Source organism: Squalius cephalus, assembly GCF_949319135.1.
Source record: "Squalius cephalus genome assembly, contig: scaffold_73, whole genome shotgun sequence".
Classification (NCBI taxonomy): domain Eukaryota; kingdom Metazoa; phylum Chordata; class Actinopteri; order Cypriniformes; family Leuciscidae; genus Squalius; species Squalius cephalus.
In genome coordinates this window covers 144492-165740 of record NW_027645820.1, presented here as the reverse complement: position 1 = coordinate 165740, position 21249 = coordinate 144492, and the positions used below count along the sequence as shown (strand labels likewise).

Below are 21249 nucleotides of genomic sequence, written 5' to 3'. Positions count from 1 at the left end.
GAGAAGCATTAGGTGCTTCTCGAAAGTGAAAGACAGTTCTGCTTTCCTTTAAGTCACGTGCTTGTGTGAATTATTATGGCAAGCCATTTTAACATTTAAAAGCTAGACTGGATATGTGTTGCAGATATCTTTAATTCAGTTTTGCCTAGTCAAGAAGAACATTTCAGATATCCGCAACTACATTCTTCCTATCCATAATTGTCATTTCAGATATCCACAAAGACATTCTTCCTAGGACAAATGACATCACTTTTGCCATTCATTTGAATGGGGTTTATCATTACAGATATCTACAATTCAGCTGCAGATATCCACTATGTGAATTACGGATATCTGTAACTGAATTGTAGATATCTGTAATTCTAGTTTGAGATATCTTCAATTTGATTCTGACTAGTCATAACTCCAGTTCAAGATATCTTTAATTCACCTCAATTCAAGATATCTACATGTTCCTTTTCAGATATCTTAAATTAAGTTTTGACTAGGCGAAATTACGTTGTAGATATCTCAAACTGGAGTTAGGGATAGTCATAATTTAATTGTAGATATCTATTATCAAGTTAAAGATATCTTGAAATTAAGTTTGATTAGAGATATCTGAAATTTGAGATATCTGTAACTTTTATTCTGCCTAGTCAAAATGTAATTACAGATATCTTGAATTAAAGTTTTGACTAGGCCAAATGACGTTGCTGATATCTGTATGCATGCATCACACTTTAGGCGGGAGCAGAGCGTGTTGTTCAAATCATCAAATCACATAGCACCTGTTAACTGTTAACTTTAATTAGCACTGATTAGCACCATGTCGGAGCAACCAGAGTTTTTAAACGTCTTTTTTCATGCTGTTTCAAACTGCAAAAATTAAATAAAAAATAAGAACTAATCTGAACTAAGAACTTTGTTTCTCATCTAAGGAAGTTAATGTTATTGTACTTTCAAGAATAGCATGCATGTAAGCATCTTTATTAAAGTGAATTAGTGTGAATCTTTTTCACGCATAAATCTAACGGCAACAACAACCTTTTAAGCATGAACATAAACATAGCATTGTAAAAAAAATATTTTTTTTTGTATATAAAAAACATTTTCTGGTGTTTTTTTTCGATTACAGCCAACGCCATGGCTGCTTCTTTCTTCTTCCATTCATAGAAATCAAGAAATTAACCAACTTTTTCTTTGATTATGGTGGGGAGGGGAAATGGATATGTAAAATAGAGCAACGTCATGCACAATAATTTGCACTAGTCATAATGATGTTTGAGATATCTTTAACTTTCATTCTGGCTAGTCAAAACTGAATTACAGATATCTGCAATTGTCATTTAAGATGTGTGACGAGTTGAATGTCATTTTCAATGACGTCATTGCAGATATCTGTAATTCAGTTTTGCCTATTCAAAACTGAATTACAGATATCTCTATCTGTCGTTTCGACTAGTCACAATTACGTTACAGATATCTTGAATGACAATTCCAACTATCCAAAATGTAATTACAACTAGTCAGAAAGACATTGTTGATATCTACAATGTTAATTCTGGATAGTCAAAATTAGCTTTTAAATGTTAAAATGGCTTGCCATAGTGAATTCCCCTTTGGGGAGGGGTGACAAAACAAATAACAATCACACAGAACAGCAAACCACGGTCACGCTTAGACAGACCAGACAGCAACTAAAATTCACAGCCAAAAAAACATCTTTGCAAAGTGAAGTACATTTTCAGGTAAGCTTAACTCCTATACTGCTAATTTCCATTTATTATAATTAAGTTGTGCAAATGACAAGTAAAATAACTGTCACAGCTCTGTGAAAAATGAACTGATTTATTGTTAAGAAGTGGAATAATCATTAGTAAAAAATAATGTTGAGCAATTAGATTGATATTTGATACTATTATATAATTTAAAACACCATTGTTAAAAGTTTAAAACTGTTAATCGCGTTCATAATTTGATTAATTTACATTAATTCCTCATTTAACAAATTAACTTACTTTAAAGACAGTTAGATTCAATTGGGCTGTTTAAAGATAGAAATGGATTCATAATTGATTTGAGATTAGATATTTTATTACTTTATTTGACGTGGTTTGTGTCGGCTATTTGATCTATAAACTGTTAAATATTAGCCTGACGTCGTCACACTCAGATTCTAGTCAGAATGTGAGTCTGATACTGCTCCATTGAGCTTTGATTATGGGGCGTGTTTCAACCGAACCAGGAAAGAAATTAGGCTTGTTTGAGATGTGCCTTGCCTCGCCTGAAATGTATGCGAGAGTAGGCGGCTGCAGTGAGATGAGGAGTGAAAAAAGCGCAGGCAAGCCGGACAGTTCTCTCTTCTCGCAGTGGGTCTGACACCTGTGAGATCAAAGATGAATATCACGGGATTCACGCCTGTGCACAGTGTTGCTAATAAACTGGACGGAATTTAAGTTCTGTCGCTTTTTGAAAATAAATATAAAGACACCCAAAGTAGCCTACTCATTTAATTCCATTCCAAATACGTTTATCAATCTTTTTTTCTTTAATACAGACATATGTGTTTTTTTTGTTTTGTTTTGTTTTTTAAATACAAATTACATTGCATAACCCATAGAGATCGCACTGTCAGATAGTTTGGGAATATTCACACATAACGTATACACATAAAACATGATATCAGAGTTTTAAAATCAAACATTTTAAAAGAGTAATTTATGACATCACGGTTGTTTAAACCAATGCACATTAAGCTGTGTCATCAGCAAGTCGTTTCCCATCATGCTTTTGATCAGCGCAGTCAGTGGAGAGCAACTGCGCTCGACTGCAGAATCAGACACGTCTGCCTTGCGGTCGCTATAGAGTTTTCTGACATACGTCAGCATGATATCAGAGCAAGGCGGACCGCACTCGGACACATTTCTAACCGGCATGCATCTTGCGCTGATCACCGGTGATCGATCCTGCACAGATTTTAGACTTGTTCGACTTCATGCAGCTCTGCGCAGACCGATCGGCGGCTGACTTAAAGCAGTGCATGCCGGTTAGAAATTTTGTCCGACTTGATACAGCGCCGACGCCTCGTGACTGTGACGTGTGCCATCAAAGTACCGCGAGAGCAATTCGAGAGTAGCCAGAGAACTCAGCCAGCGCAGCTTCTCAAGAGCGGCTGCACTGGGCTGGACGTGGGCTGATGACCACACAGCTGTTCCACGATTGGCCAGATTCACCGCATGACAACGATCACGTGTGTTTTGTGTTTATTCGAAAAACCTTTAGTTCCTCTAAAGCTCACAAATCAGTTTATTATAACAGTGAACACTCTTTTTCATGTCATTGTCATGTTATATTGTGTCATGTTTATCAAACTGAAACTGCTTAAAGGTGAACTAAGTAACTTTTTTATCTTAACCGAACATTGGATTGATTATATGACTGTTTTCGGGTTGAATGGTGGTCTTCTCGCACCCCTCGAGCGCCTGTGAGACAACATCTTTAATTGATGTCCACTTCATTGTGTTGTAAAGTTTTTCTTTCTTCAAAGCAGAGACCAGGAGACAGTTGGGATCGCGTTCAACGGAAGTTATTCTTTATTGATAACTCCGCTGTACGTGGCTGCAGGAATCCAACATGATCTGTCTAACTAAAACATTAAACATTGTAGCTATATACATTCCAAGGGGGAGGGATTACATAGAGGCGGGAACTCTGAATAAAGCATGCAAATGAAGTGGGAACACACCCTACTCTGAGTCCAATTGAATCAGCATAACTATTCACATGCTGATACTGGCCAGGAACTCCAATTCCAAGAGCCATCCCAGAGCCATTAAAGACAAAAGGTGAAAGTCAATCAACCTAACGATTCAACGTCTGGGCTCCGAAAGGTGAGAATCAAGTGATCTGACTTATTTAAAACTTCTTCTTCTTCTTCTTCTTCTTCTTTTTCTTTCGGCTGCTCCCATTAGGGGTCGCCACAGCGGATCATCCGTCTCCATACCACCCTGTCCTCTACATCTGCCTCTTTTACACCAACTACCTGCATGTCTTCCCTCACCACATCCATGAACCTCCTCCTTGGTCTTCCTATTTTCCTCCTTCCTGGTGGCTCCATCCTCAGCATTCTCCTACCAATATAATTCATGTCCCTCCTCTGCACGTCCAAACCATCTCAATCTCGCCTCCCTCACCTTGTCACCAAAACGTCCAACATGCGCTGTCCCTCTATTAAACTCATTTCTAATCTTGTCCATCCTCGTCACTCCCAACGATAACCTTAACATCTTCAGCTCTGCTACCTCCAGCTCCGCCTCCTGCCTTTTACTCAATGCCACTGTCTCTAATCCATACAACATCGCAGGTCTCACCACAGTCCTATAAAATTTTCCTTTCATTCTTGCAGATACTCTACTATCACAAATCACTCCTGTCACTCTTCTCCACCCACTCCATCCTGCCTGCACTCTTTTCTTCACTTCCCTAACACACTCTCCATTACTTTGCACTGTTGACCCCAGGTACTTGAACTCCTCCACCTTCTTCACCTCTTCACCCTGTAACCGCACCACTCCACTGCCCTCCCTCTCATTTACGCACAAGTACTCTGTCTTACTCCTACTGACTTTCATTCCCCTCCTCTCCAGCACGTACCTCCACCTCTCCAGGCTCTTCTCAACCTGCTCACTACTCTCACCACAAATCACAATATCATCCGCAAACATCATAGTCCAGGGAGACTCTTGTCTGACCTCGTCCATTAACCTGTCCATCACCACTGCAAACAGGAAAGGGCTCAGGGCCGATCCTTGATGCAGTCCAACCTTCACCTTGAACCAGTCTGTCGTTCCTACTGCACACTTCACTGCAGTCACACTGTCCTCATACATGTCCTGCACCACCCTCACATACTTCTCTGACACACCTGACTTCCTCATACAATACCACAACTCCTCTCTTGGCACTCTGTCGTACGCTTTCTCTAGATCCACAAATACACAATGCAGCTCCTTCTGTCCTTCTCTATACTTCTCCATCAACGTTCTCAAAGCAAATATGGCATCTGTGGTGCTCTTCCTCGGCATGAAACCATACTGTTGCTCACAGATGGTCACCTCTTCTCTCAGCCTGGCTTCCACTACTCTTTCCCATAACTTCATGGTGTGACTGATCAACTTAATTCCCCTGTAGTTACTGCAGTTCTGCACATCTCCCTTATGCTTAAAGATCGGTACCAGCACACTCCTTCTCCATTCCTCAGGCATCCTCTCACCTTCCAAAATCTTGTTAAACAATCTGGTTAAAAACTCCACTGCCATCTCTCCTAAACATCTCCATACTTCTACCGGTATGTCATCTGGTCCAACCGACTTTCCACTCTTCATCCTCTTAATCGCTGCTCTCACTTCCTCCTTACTAATCCTTTCCACTTCCAGCTTTACTAACACCACATCATCCAACCTTCTCTCACTCTCATTTTCCTCGTTCATCAGCTGCTCAAAATACTCCCTCCATCTTCTCAACAAACTCTCCTCACTAGTCAACACATTTCCATCTGCATCCTTTATTGCTCTAACTTGCAACACATCCTTCCCAGCTCGATCTCTCTGCCTGGCCAATCGGTACAAATCATTTTCTCCTTCCTTAGTGTTCAACCTCTCATACAGCTCCTCGTATGCCTTTTCCTTGGCTTTCGCCACATCCCTCTTTACCTGTTGCCGCATCTCCTTGTATTCCTGGCTTCTTTTCTCATCACCCTGTCGATCCCACTTCTGTTTTGCTAACCTCTTTCCCCTCATGCTCCCCTGCACTTCCTCATTCCACCACCACGTCTCCTTGTCTTCCTTTCTATTTCCAGATGTCACACCAAGTACCTTTCTAGCTGCCTCCCTCATCACTCCTGCGGTAGTTTCCCAATCATCCAGCACTTCTTCACCACCACCGAGCCTCTGTCTGACCTCTTCCCTGAACCTCACACTACAGTCTTCCTCCTTCAGGTTGCATCTCCTACATAGAACATAGTCCACCTTTGTGCACCTTCCTCCACTCTTATAGGTCACCCTATGATCCTCCTTCTTCTTAAAATACGTATTCACCACTGCCATTTCCATCCTTTTAGCAAAATCTACCACCATCTGCCCTTCCACATTTCTCTCCTTTAGGCCATACCTACCCATAACCTTCTCATCACCTCTGTTCCCCTCACCTACACGTCCATTAAAGTCTGCCCCAATCACCAATCGTTCATTTCTAGGTACACCATCTACCACTTCATCTAATTCACTCCAGAATCTTTCCTTCTCCTCCATCTCACAGCCAACTTGTGGAGCATAGGCACTGATGACATTTATCATCATCCTTTCAACTTCCACCTTCACGATCATCACCCTATCAGAAACTCTCTTCACCTCCACTACACTCTTACTGTACTCTTCCTTCAGAATCACCCCTACACCATTTCTCTTTCCATCCACACCATGATAGAACAGTTTAAACCCACCTCCAATGTTTCTGGCCTTACTCCCTTTCCACTTGGTCTCCTGAACACACAACATATCTATCCTTCTCCTCTCCATCATATCAGCTAACTCTCTCCCTTTACCAGTCATAGTGCCAACATTTAAAGTACCAACCCGAACCTCCACTCTCCTACACTTCTCCTTTCCCTGTCGCCTCTGTAGACGTCTTCCTCCTCTCCTCCTCCTCCTTCGGCCGACAGTAGCCCAATTTCCACCGCTACCCTGTTGGCTAACGATACCTGAGGCGGTCGTTGTTAACCTGGGCCTCGACCGATCCGGTATGAAATTATTATTCATGATCCGCATATTTGATTTGGCACATGTTTTACGCTGGATGCCCTTCCTAACGCAACCCTCCCCATTTACCCGGGCTTGGGACCGGCACTAAGAGTGCACTGGCTTGTGCCTCCCTAATGGCTGGGTTGATCTGACTTATTTAAAACACAATAGAGAAAACAGGTCTGGCAGGAATTGAGACTCTTGCTGGAGACTCAATAAATCAGTCTATAAACTTTATCAGTTTATATACTATTGCAGTGGAAAAAAACTAAATTAAACATTTAATAAATATGTAATACAACAATTGATAGTAGCTCATGTTGAACTTTATTCTTGTTCAAACAGACGCTGGATGAAGCAGTACATAAAGTATTGAATGAAAATGTCTCTGAAACATCTGTGCATTATTTGGCAAATACTGCATTATTTCACTGCAGCTGTGGTAAAGTATGCAAACACCACGTGAGCAGTCACCACGGGAACCAGAAAGTGTCCGACTTCACGTCTCCGTTTGCAGCTCCTCCCCGCCTGCACGCGGCTACTCTCGCCGATCGGTTGCATCCAGCCACAGCCGATGTCGAACACACCTTTTGTTAATCTCAAACAAGCCTAATGCCTCTGCACTCAATTGGATAGACCTACAACCAATCAGAGCAACGGAGTAAGTGACGTATGTTCTTCATTCATGTTTCCGACCGACAAATGCCTTGATCGCGGTTCTGTTCTTCTTTTAAAATTAATGCGCTGTCGATATCTTCTATAACAGACGCGATGGCAGAATCTACACGTTTCATAAACAAAGTACAGGAGGAGCACGTTCAAATAATCAATCCAATTAACCGTCTACGGTCTACTACACTATCAGCATGAGAGGAAGCATATGCTGAAAACTGTCTAGGAATGTTAGGTGAGTTGACAGAGTGAATTAGGTGAGTTGACAGAGTGAATAAATATACATATATATATATATATATATATATATATATATATATATATATATATATATATATATATATATTTATTTATATTTATTCACTCTGTCAACTCACCTAACATTCCTAGACAGTTTTCAGCATCCCTCCACTCACTCTCGGCTTGTTCTTCCACAGCCTGGAACACGGGGGGAGTACTTTGGGTTCGGGCCGAATACCGAGCCCGGAGCCTCTCCTCAGACAGCACGCCAAATATGCATTTATTCTATCTGACTTATCTGTAAGCGTGAACTCAGCTCGCTCTGCTACTCCGGTTATCTCTTTGTATATTTTAGGCAACGAAATATGTTATAAAACACCATACTAACTCTTTTCGTTTTCATTTAAAGTCCCCGTGAACCGGAAGTTGCAAACGACTTTTCTCCAGTGTTATGACGTATTTCCCAGTGAAAAGGAATATTGAACAGAGGGCAGGGTTTTACTCTAGCGCTCCTCCTCTCCATCTCTGCTCATAGCAGACTAACGGTTTGAGGGGAGTGGTTAAGCATTGCCCAAACCAATTCCTCAAACCTACGTCATCAGAGAAGGTCCTCCAATGCAGAGGGGAGGGGCATTTTCAGATTTTGATTAAAGATTACCATGGTAAAAAAATTTTTTTTAAAATATTTTCTTGCACGGATTAATTGTTCACCACAAGACTAGTAATATGCGCTAACAAAGTAAATAGGGTCAATTTTGATTTCATGGGGACTTTAACCCTTGTATGGTGTTCGGGTCTGTTGGACCCGTTTTCATTTTTTATCAAAAGAAAAATTATACAATTAATTATTTTTTCAAACTGAGACTCATTGGCCTTGGCTCATTTTCTGTGAGGAATATATATCAGAACACATTTTTAATGAAAACACACTGTACACCCCCCCTACACATTTATATTACACACAGGATGTTCGGGTCCACTGGACCCGGGGCTAATAAAAGTGTGGAAATTGTAGGTCCTGTGTACCTTTACTCTGTCCTCCTCCTGTCAGGGCCTGCTGTTAGTGTGTGTATATCCTTTTATATGGTTTATGAGGACACAAATGTGTATAATGATATGGGTATTACAACGTAAACATGGTTTATGACGACATCTGTGTCCTCATACTAAAACATACTAAATGGTGTTTTTTGAAATTCAAAAAATGCCAAAAGTTTTCTGTGATTGGTAGGTTTAGGGGTAGGGTTAGTGTAGGGGATAGATTATACAGTTTGTAGGCTACATTAGAAAAACCATTATGCCTATGGAGAGTGACCATACACCACATATCCAAGTGAGTGTGTGTGTGTGTGTATGTGCATGTGTATGTGTGTGTGTGTGTGGGGGGGGGGGTGTTTTGTGTGTGTCTGTGTGTGTGTTGTGGGTGTGTGTGTGTGTGTGTGTCTGCATGAGTGTGTGTGCGTCCCTGTGAGAGAGAGATTGTGTGTAAGTGTGAAAGAGTGCAAGAGTGAGTTTTGTGCTTCTACTCCTGCCATTTCCACACGAGGTTGCAGTTCTTAAATGTGATCTAACAAAGGTAAAGAGAAAATATTGACCATATTTGCTGTTTATATTGCTTGTAATTGGGATGAAGTAAACATCTGTTGAGTATTTTAACATAACATTTTTGATTGTGTTGAATTAAAAACCCAAAAATGCAGCGGGTCCACCAGACCCACGAACACTGGCTGAGTAACAAAAATATGAACACCACACAAGGGTTAAAGAAATCGTAAACATTATAGCCACACAAATGTGGTTCAGGCAACGCGTATTGATTATATTCACTGAACACAACGTTTGCCTATTTCTGAAAAAAATAAATATAAAACACAAACCTGCCTCTTTTCGTTTTAAATATAATATAAAAATATTAAACATTTTAATATGGTCCAGGCAATATGTGTATTTGTACTAAACAACAGATTTTGCAGTAAACAACATTACAGTTTTTAAAAATTTTAAATACAATTATTAAAATTTAAAATGACAAAACTCAACCCAGTTTCTTTTTGTTAAATTTCAGTTTTATCAATATTAGCCATTATAAAAGTATAAGTAAAAGGTATAAGAAGCTATACAAATAAAGCAAACAATTCAGTCAAACATACAAAGTCAGTGCTCTAGTCTAACCATACAACGGTAAAGTTAAATAGCTTATAAAGTTATGAAACTTCCCCTCAGCCAAAACGATTGGCCAGGGAACAAATTATAGATTCACGAAACCAAAAATCACCCATTAGATAAACACAAGACGAATTATATCTCATGTTTAACCACTACAGAGACGCCAGAGTCAGCGGCAAACATCAGACGACTAGCCGAGGAAAGGCTGTTCCAGGCGGACATGAGCGCCGAGCGCCCGGTCATCGCTGGATCTCACAACTGGATAAAATTTTCATAAATCTTTAAATAAACCACAGATTTGAGCTTTAAACAACTACATTCTCGCCTGAAAAACTCTTAAAACTACATTTCATGATATAGTATTATATTTCAACTGTGTTAAAAAATGGCGCTTCTTATGTTGTCATTCTCCTTGGCACAGCCTAAGCTGTCAATCAAGCTGTCAATCAAAGTTAACCACGCCCTTATTTGTCATACATTTTATATCTAAATACGATCTAAACTAACGAGTTAGAAAAAAATTCACAGCCCTCATGGTTGTCAGGCACTCGGAACCTATCGAAAAATACAATAAAAATCCATGGGACCAACCTGTAAAAACATGAATTTATGCTTTGAAAACGGACATTTTAACATAGGGGCTATGGACATTTGCTCCCTTTTGGGACCTCGCCCTAGCGGATTTCCGATGTATTGCAGTTTTTCGCACTTCCGGGTAGGCTTCATTTTTCAGATTAGAATGTTGCAGCTTGGTCCAGACCGAACTTCCCGACCTAAAAATTTTGTGGGCGGGGCTAAGTTCGGCTGGCATCCAGGCTAGTCAAATATACTAGAACAGAAATTTTGTATGCATTTATTCATTTATTTTGTAATGCAAAATTTTCATTTTTGTAATGATATTTAATATGTTTGCCGTAATCTTTATTTTACAACACATGCACTCTTTCTAATTAAAGGCTGACAAATGCAAAATGTTATTAAATAGAAATGTAAATAAACACAGGGCACAATAACATGGGCTGGTTTTAACACACATGGTTTAAATGTGTCCACACATTAGCATAGTGAAATTTAGTGTATTTACTTATCAATATTATATAATCTTTGGAAGATATCGCTGAATATTTAGCCTACACTTTTAGTCTAAACTGTGCAAACTCTGTTAACGGTTATCTCTTCATGAACTTTTGTCAAAAGCAGCATTATCAATTAGGGGTTGAAGCGTGAATAACTGAATGATGTCCAGTACAGTGAGTCTGTCCAGTCATTGAGCTTGAAACATTGTCTTGTACTTTGTGTGCACATGCATTCTGTACTCGACTATTGATTAAACGGTTAAAGCTGCATTATGCAGCTTTGCCGACTTCTTCACTGTTTTCTCGCTTTTTGCTCGTGGGTTTCTCTATAGAGCTCCCCCTACAGCTTCTGAATAGATATTTGACAACACTGTGGTTAAAACTCGTTGGCTCGTCCCATCTTCTCCCGCTGGTCATGTCCCATAAAGCAGTTTGTTACATCGCAAGACCTGATATCACGCGATACTTCCTGATGCTGCAGCCGGCGTCCCGCCGGCCCAAAGTTGCAAGGGTGGTTTTTCGTCTCACAGGCGCTCGAGGGGTGCGAGAAGACCACCATTCAACCCGAAAAGAGTCATATAACCATTCCAATGACTCCGAAGCTGTTCGGTTCAGATAAAAAAGTTACTTAGTTCACCTTTAATATTTTTGCATCTGGCCCTTTCGCTTTATTTTTTAAAATGACACAATTTGTGTGTTAAAATGACTAACACATTTATTGTGTTAAATTTGACACAACATCCCAGATAGCAACATTGTTTCGGCCCAGATCCGGCCCACATCTGGAACTTGTGGAATGTGGATCTGGCCCACATGCAGCGTGGAATGACGGCCCTTGGGTGGCCCACTCCTGTTTGCCAGATCTGGGCCGAAACAATGTTGCTATCTGGGCTGGCACGCTACACATTTAGGCCTGGAATACAGGAAAGAACAGTTTGTTTAATTTATGTAATATTTGTGTCTGTCATACTATATAATAGGGGTTGAAGAAAAGATACTCTCTCCAACGGTTATGGGTCGATTGTGAGATTAGTTTTTTAAATCACAGATTAGTGAAGACGCTGCGTGAGCGTTCTGCTTGCTTCCAATTCCTCTCACACACGCCACTTGAACCTTACATAATGTTCGGAAAGGCTGAAGTGAAATACTAGGACATTCACAGGCTTCATTGCAAGTGTTGGGGAAAGTTACTTTGAAAAGTAATGCATTACAATATTGTTACAAAGTGCCTTAAAAAGTAATTGTGTTAGTTACTTTTTTATAAAAGTAATGTTACATTACTTTTGCGCTCCTTTTTCCCCACCTGGGCTGGGCTTGTTTTATTATTAAAGAAAAGTTATATTTTTGGGCAAATGTAAAGACCCTTTCACACCAAAAGTGAAGACATAAGCCTCATGCTGAAGAAAAATGCAAATTCACGTGTGTACAGCAGTGGGCGCCACTCAAACAAACCTTTAAGCTGCTGCTGTTCTGGATAACGGAAGAATATACAGGAGAAAAAAAGTTTAAAGGTGCCCTAGAATGTGAAATTGAATTTATCTTGGCATAGTTAAATAACAAGAGTTCAGTACATGGACATGGCATACAGTGAGTCTCAAACACCATAGTTTTCTCTTTCTTATTTAAATCTCGTTTTTGAAAAACACCCGTGAAAAACAGGCGAATCTCCACATAACACCAACTGTGACGCAACAGTTGGGATCATTAATATGTACGCCTCTAAAAATTTGCATAAGCCAGCCCATGCTCAGTGCCAGGCGGAACTGCGCAGCCGAATCATCGGAAGTTCTGCAGGTGAAGAAACAAGCGAGGATCATAGAGAAAATGGCAGATCTATCTATAATCGGATACCGCTACAGTTTAATTCGAAGTTGTTAGTTGCTCTGCCCATTTCACCGCGGACTGTTTTTCTAACCTGGAACAATATCAAGCAGCCAGGCTTCTCTCGGCGTCTCAAACGGACGAAGGGGGCAATTTCAACTAACGTTATATTCCCGCAAGCGGTAAGTAGTGATTTTATTAACGATAATTTACACTGTGTTATCTAGATCCAGCGCGATATTGTTTTTTCCTCGAGAGACATCGTGGCTTGCAGACGAGCGAACGAAGCATGGCAGTTGCTCAGTGTTTGGATGTAACTACAAATGAACACAAAAATATTTTTTTAGCTCCTTCATCCGAGCCTCTGGAGAACCAGTGGGTTATGTGAATTTCTGATGTGTAATTGTTCAAGTCCAGACAGATAATCTTTCTCTCAAAGTCGTTCAACACTGTTTATGCATCAGTAAATCGCGTTGCAGTGATAAGATCTTCATTCACGCGATCGACAGGCTGTCATCTGCTCAATGCTGGAATAGATCTAAATACTTAAAAAACTTATCATGATTCGTTAATCCCGATAGCTGTAATAGTAAAAACGTATAATCGCTGTAATAGTAAATGTTTTCCAGATAGCTCTACATGTAATGCCAGATATTTCATATGCAAGCATGTCAGCCAATCACAGCAGTGGGCGTTTACACTGAAGTCTCACAGCAGACACGCCCCTTCAAACAGAGTGTCCAGATCAGGGTATGAAATCAGGCTAGGAAATATGCCTTTTATTTCTAAATTATAACAAATTTTGATCTAATAAACATACTAACATTATAAGGGCACCCCAGGAAACATTATAAAATAATAAAATAATCCATTCTACGGCACCTTTAAAGGGGTGGTTGAATGTGATTTCACCTTTTTTAAAGGGATACTTCAGGATTTAGCAGTAAGCTTTGTATTAGTAGAAAACCTGTAGTATTTTCGAATTACCGTGCTTTCCACCCTCAAATCCCCCTGAGAGGAGAGATTTCTGTATTTTTTAGCCAGAGGCTAAAGACTACAGCCAGTAGTAGGGCTGTTCCGCATGTTCTCAACCCGCCCATAGAGGGTGGGATCTCACTCACAGAATGTACACATAGTTCAGCCGTTTTTCTTTGGAAGCTAAGCTAGCAGCTCTTGTTCTGTGGAGAAAGCTGAGTAGTAGGGGTTACCATCCTCTTTTTCCCGGACATGTCCGGCCGTCGAGATCGTCCAAAATGTCTTTCTGCAGTCGCCATTCATTGTTTACATGTACACCTTTTGATTCAATCTAAATGAATTCATTCTGATTGGTGAATCTGAATGTAGTGTTTACATGAACGCTAAACAAGTGATCGGTTGATGTGCGTTTTAACATTGCTAAGAAAATTCCCGCTCCTCCGTGAGAGATGCGAGACCGATGCGTCTCAGTAATGACACCACCGGCCTCGCGCTGTTCTCCCACGGCCCTCAGCCTCGTCCTGCTCGCCACAGTAAACATGATGAATGGTGACTGTAGAACGCAAAAGCCGAATCCCGGACATTTTGGGCGATCTCGAAATCCCAGGCAAACTCGTCACGAAGACTCACTAGTGAGCTTACCTTGTTGTTTTCAACTGCGCTCTCTAAATGGTAGGCAAGGCTTGGGAGTGGCCTTTCCAGAGCCTTTCATCTTTCCAGGGGTGAAGTATCCTTTTAACTTTAGCTAGTGTGTAATGTTGCTGTTTGAGCATAAACAACATCTGCAAAGTTACAACGCTAAAAGTTCAAAACAAAGGGAGATATTTGCTTTTAAAGAAATCAGTTTCTAAGGACTACAGCAAACGGTGAGTTGGAACTACAAGACATTCCCAACATTTACATAAACCCCTCCTCTGGGAACACAATACATAAAGGGGGCAAGGCCATTTATAAAGGCCTTATAAAGGCCTTCTGAAGTGAAGCATTGCGTTTGTGTAAGAAGAATATTCATATTCAAGTTACGCTTATAGATTTAAGTCAAATCCGTATGTTCGTTTGGCCGGGAGCTAGTAATTACTTACTATTTTTACTGATATTTTTCTTACATCTTCATCTTCCTCATCACTCCACATAAAGTCAACATCTGAGATATTTCCATTAGCTATATATTCAAGAACTTCAAGAAATATATATTCTGCATATGAAAAAGTTTCAAAAATGTATCGGTACTGTGATATAGATTTTTTATATAAGAAATTTCAATCAGAAATACTGGACTTCAGTTACTGGAATGTGATTTCAGTAACAGGCTTTTGAACCCATTGTCCACTCTAATGGACAGACACATTTGAAAAAAATCATGATTAAAAATTTGCAATTCTACAATCAATTTTTAACTTTAATAAGTTAAATCTTTCTATTTTACATACAAACTATGAAATACTGGCAAACATATCAAAAAAATTTAATAAAACCATAGAAAATGTTGCTTGCTTCTGTGTTTGGAGTGAAGTGCTGCCATGCTTCTCTTCAATGTAGTTTTTATTTTTTTAATTACTACATGCAGAGCTTTACTGCCATTTGATTGGATGACAAACGACAATCTCATGGACCGCATGCTTTAAACTAGGTGAAATGCTCCAGAAGTAAAAAAAAAAAAAAAAGGGGGCTGACATGTGACACAGGGTCCGAATGGGTAAAAAAAAATAGATTTTCTCCTTTAGTGATTCTGCTTGTTAACATCAGGTGTCTAAATGGTCAATCATCACTCAATGAATCACTTAATTAGCTCATTAACTTTAAAGGGGAAATGCAGTAGTCAATCAAGTTTACATGATTTACAACATGGATTTCCACTATAATCAAGGATTAAGAAACATGACAAATGTAAACATATAAAAGAAAAAAGGTTATATCTTTCGCGGCCAGGGCGCCACCATTGTGCAGTATTCTAACATGTGATGTCACGTTGGTTGGTTGGCTTTAATAAACCTGGCTGAATGTAGGAATATCCTGACATCAAACTGTCTACACCACGGTGTTTTGACCGCGAACAACTAACGACGTCTAACGTTATATGTTATATACAGCAGATGGACTCTTGACACGGTGGGCATCGTACAACAGCCACACTGGCACCAGTAGCATTGCCAACCCGCTCTTCGCCCCAAACGACCACTGGCTGTTCGACATAACGACGTACCACTGCTCAGTTCCCACGCCGTATCGGCTCAAATGCATATATTAATACATGCTAACTTACATGGTGTTGACAAGAGTAAAGAATATGATGGCAGACATCATGAACAATGTTTCCATGTGCAGTTTGTTATAACGTTAGACGTCGTCTTTTTGTCTGGTAGCCTACTAATAAACTTCACTAAGTTAGCTAAACACTAAGTTAGCATTAGCTAGTTCATGCTTACAGCTGTTAGCTAATAATGACTGTACCTAACGTTAGTTGTTCACGGTCAAAACAGCGTTGTGTAGACAGTTTGATGTTTGGGATATTCCTACATTCAGCCAGGTTTATCAAAGCCAACCAATCCTGTGACGTCACATGTTAGAATACTGCACAAATGGTGGCGCCCTATAGCCGCAAAAGATAAAACATTTTTTCTTTTATATGTTTACATTTGTCATGTTTCTTATATAATTGTTGATTATAGTGGAAATCCATCTTGTAAATCATGTAAACTTGATTGACTGCTTCATTTCCCCTTTAACAGTCTTGATTGTTAATTTAACATTCATATTTTAACACTTTAACACTCTTGAGTCTGGAGCCAAATAAACTCAGGAGAGTTCATTTAACACTGGAGTTTTTGCTGTGTTACTGTATAATGATTTAATATCAGTAAATTGACTTACAAAACTTTTATGTCCTTTATTTCAAGGCTACTCAAATATAAGTTAAAATATACCTTAAATAATTAAGGTATCATTAAAACATAAAAAAAAATAATAATAATAAAAAAATTGTCTCTTTGTATTGTATCTTAACCTTTAAAAGAAATGGTACATATATGTACCTTTTAATGCTTTGGAACATATATGTACCTTGAGGTCCAATAATAAGCCCTATGTACGGTGTACATTTTAGGACATCGTCAGACCTCAGTCATACAATGACAAGGCGTCATGCCTCAGACTAAAAGGCTTCAGTCACAGGACAAAACGGCATCGTGCCTCAGACTGAAAGGCTTCAGGTCTCAGAAAAAACTACGTCATGTGTCAGGTCTGGTACAATTAGACATCGGACAAAACGGACTCAGATTAAAAGTTATCAGACAAAAAGACATCAGCCGAAAAGTTATCAGACAAAAAGACATCAGCCGAAAAATTATCAGACAAAAAGACATCAGACTAAACGGACTCAGGTGGAATGTGACGTGGAACGATTTTAATTAAATGCTAAACTAATTCAGTTGTACACACAGGAGAACATGCATTTCATGAGTATTGTGTGCACGTTTAAAAGTTTGTAATATTGCAATTAGCTAACGTTAGCTTGTACGTTGGCAAACTGTAGTAACAAGTTAAAGTTATCGTTAAAATTAAATCAGGAGCGACTTACCTCCATCTGCCATCATCTACCGTTCCACACCAGTTTGCTTCCTTTACTGAGGTCTGACGATGTCCTAAAATGTACACCGTACCTATGGGGTACGTTAGTTAGATTGTACCTTGGGGGACAGAAATTGACTCCCACTGTACCCCTATTTCTGACAGTGTAGTCTTAGTCCACTATGTTCCAACCAACACTTGCCCATTACAGAAAATGGCCATCTGCTGATTAACACAATCATGTGTGTTCATTTTTGTCTTGCAGCACTTTTAAGCTTTAGGTCACGTATTGAAAATGTCAGAAGGGACGGCAGGTCTGAATTTGGTCTTGCTGGGAAGAACAGGAGCTGGGAAAAGTTCATCAGGAAACACAATACTGGGACGAGAAGCTTTCACATCAAAGAGAAGCACCAGATCAGTCACTCGAGATGTTGCTGTTGAATCTGTAACTGTTGGTGGCATTACAGTCACTGTTTATGACACACCAGGATTATTCAACACACACATGAGTGATGAAGAGTTTCAGCAGATGATAAAGGAAAAGGTTCTTCAGAGATGTGAATCTGGTCTCTGTGTGTTTCTGCTGGTCATCAAAGTTGACAGATTCACTGAAGAAGACAGAAAAACTGTGGAGAAGATTGAGGAGCTGTTAGGAGAAGAGCGCTTGGAGAAAACCTGGATTCTCTTCACCAGAGGAGACGAACTGGAGGAAGGAAACACAACTATAAAAGAGTTCATCGATGACACTGAACCACTGAAGAACCTCGTTCAGAAATATGATCAGAGATACCATGTGTTCAACAACAAGAAGAGAGGACATACTGAACAAGTTAAAATGCTGCTTATAAAAATACTTAAGCCTTACTTGGACATACTGGGTGAGTCTTTAATTCCAATGTTAGCTAAATATTCTGGACACATTTTAATCAACATACTTGTTTGTGTGTTCATTTTATTTTATTTCTTTATGTATTGTGTAGAGAATCCACTGATGAGGAAAATACCAAAAGACATTAATCCAGACACTCCTGTCTCCAGTCTCTCATCCAGACGGATTGTTTTTCTGGGTAAAACTGGTGTTGGGAAGAGTGCATCTGGAAACACAATACTGGGACAGAGAGAGTTTAATTCTGCGATAAGAATGATATCAGTAACCCGTAAATGTTCAGATGCTCACACCACTGTTTCAGGCAGATCTGTGTCTATAGTTGATACTCCTGGATTATTCGACACAAAGATGAAAACTGAAGAGTTAGTGACAGAGATAGCAAGAAGTGTTTATATATCCAGTCCTGGACCGCACGCTTTTCTCATTGTGTTTCCTGTGAATATGAGATTCACTGAACATGAGCAGCAGATTCCTCAGAGGATTCAGATGATGTTTGGTAAAGAAGTAGTAAAATACTCCATCATTCTCTTCACTCATGGAGATCAGCTAGATGGAGAGTCAGTAGAGAAACTCATTGAGGAGAATGAAGCTTTAAGAGATCTAGTTCAGGAGTGTGGAGACAGATATCACGTCTTCAACAATAGAGATGTGAATAACAGAGAGCAGGTGAATGATCTACTGAAGAAGATTGACACAATGATAAAGCAGAATGGAGGAGGACACTACAGTAATCAGATGTATGAAGATGCTGAGAGATTCAGACGAGAGGAAGAAGAGAGGAGACAGAGAGAGGAAGAGAAGAGACAGAGAGAGGAAGAAGAGAGAAAACAACAAGAGGAGAAACTAAGACGAGAGGAGATTGAGAGTGTGAGAAAGGAGACAGAAGAGAGAATCAGAGCAGAGATGGCTAACCAGGAAAGAATCAGACAAGAGCAAAACAAAAGAGGAGGGTTTAGTAGTTTTTTTTCCAAGAATTCTATTTGGATTAAGGCTGGAGCTATTGTTGGAGCTGTTGTTGCTGCACCTGTTGTTGTTGTGGCTGCTGTTGTTGCTGCACCTGCTGTTGTTGCTGCTGCTGGTGGAGCTGCTGTTGGAGCTGCTGCTGCTGCTGGAGCTGCTGTTGCTGGAGCTGCTGTTGGTGGAGCTGCTGTTGGTGGAGCTATTGGTGAATTTACTGAAAGGAAAAGGAGAGAAAACAACAAGAGTTGTTAAGTAAGAAGATCAACAGAAGAACGAAAGGGAGGATTAAGAGATGGAAGAGTGGGCGGGCGAGCAATGACAGCATTGCTACAATCTTTAAGTAGCTGATCAAATGAGCCTGAGAAAAGCAACTCTCTGCCTAAGATGGTTAAGATTTTCTGGGAAGATCTTCATCATCCTCATCATCCTTTATTGCTATTCTCCAGCTGGAGAACTCAAGAACAGTACAGCATAATACACTGTACTACACCAGAACAGCTGGAAATGAACACTTCCACATACAGATGAAGAGAAGACAGTGGATTGACAGTAGTTGGATAAAATATTAACTATAAATGTACATTGTGATTTTGACATTTGTTGCATCAAGTCACTTCAGTTCAGTCATCATGTAATTTTTATCCGAACAGAGCAGAACCTGCATGTTTAATCTCTCTCTCCATCTGCAATGTTCAACACTTCAACATCTGAACATGGTGTTTGTCAGTGTTTCAGGTTGCCCCTTGTGAAAAAAAGTGCACTTTAGTGTACTTTTATAAAGTGTACTTATTATACAAATAATATACTTTAAATGTAAACACTTAAGTGTGACTTAAATGCAATGTTTAAGTGCACTGAATGCACATTAAGTGTAATTGAGTTCAAATATGTCACATATTAAGTTGAAATAAAATGCAATAAGTTGTCATTAAGAGTGATTTTTTGGTACAACTTAAGTGGGACTTTAATACAACTTTATAGTTATGTTCAAAATTGACTACACTCTCAGAACATAAAGTACATAATTGTACCTTTAGGGGTACAATGGCTTGTCCAGGGTACATATTTGTACCCTTGTACCTTAAGAGACCAGTCACCTGTGGTGACAATTTTGTACCTTTATTTAACAGTACAACAATGGACCCTTCAAAAATGGTACAAAATTGGCTTTGACAGGATACAATCGTTGACTATAATGAGATATATATACAGAACAGAAAATATCCCTATATTAAAATATTAAACATCAATATATCAATATATTGTTATTTTTCAATAATCAATCAACAATCAATTTAACAGATTTTTTTTAAAAACATTTTTTATTTTTTACTAATTATCAAAATAAAATATAGTCCTACAAAGCTATTATTACCAGAGCATGTGATCAGAGCAGGTAATTTTACCATTGTTGCCCAGCATGGCTATACCAGCTCAGCAAACATAAGTCTACTACAGAGAAATTTCACGTTATTTGAGCGGATTTTGCTTTTCCAGTGCGTGATCGGTACATGATTGGAGCGTTTGGGCCGTTAACGACAGAGCAGAACACGCAGTGCAAACACGGGGCGGAACAATGAGCAGAGAGCGTAGCAACGCGTCGACACACACACACACACGGAACGTAGATCGCGGCGCACACACGGAGCGGAAAAGACCTGCTCATGAAAGCTGCGCGAGAATGAAACCTGATTGCCGAACACGGAGGGGCGGGACGGCATATGTTCGGCCTTTTCAATAGCAGCCGCAACAGGAAATCTTTAAAAGTAGCCACAAAAAAAAGTGCTGCGTTAATTGCATTATTTTTTTTTTACGCGTTAAACATCTCACAAAGATTAACGCGTTAATTCCCCCAGCCCTAATATATATATATATATATATATATATATATATATATATATATATATATACACACACACACACACAGTGTTACACACACACTGAATTAAAATCAGAATTTATTAAATCCTTTTCATTTTCACATTTTCCAACATTTTAAACACAATGTCTAACTGTGACATAAATTATTGTCATCTGAGTAAGTGTCATTTGCCTGAAAGTCCATTTCATCTCCTTTCATCTCGACGTTGGTTACTTCTATGCC

At 39.5% G+C, this 21249-nt stretch overlaps 1 protein-coding gene across 1 annotated transcript; it reads left to right on the top strand.

Annotated features, from left to right (window-relative positions):
- Positions 1-1632: 1632 nt before the first annotated feature.
- LOC307154170 (GTPase IMAP family member 8-like) lies at positions 1633-20069 on the top strand. Its single transcript, XM_079898935.1, has 3 exons — positions 1633-1730; positions 17562-18174; positions 18277-20069. The coding sequence occupies exons 2-3, from the start codon at positions 17592-17594 to the stop codon at positions 19395-19397; spliced, it is 1704 nt and encodes a 567-aa protein (XP_079755061.1). The 5' UTR covers positions 1633-1730; positions 17562-17591; the 3' UTR covers positions 19398-20069.
- Positions 20070-21249: the final 1180 nt, after the last annotated feature.

Coding starts and splice junctions, on each gene's coding strand:
- LOC307154170 (XM_079898935.1), top strand. CDS start 17,592: ATGTCAGAAGGGACGGCAGGTCTGAATTTGGTCTTGCTGGGAAGAACA. Junction 18,175..18,276: donor GCCTTACTTGGACATACTGG/GTGAGTCTTTAA, acceptor TGTATTGTGTAG/AGAATCCACTGATGAGGAAA.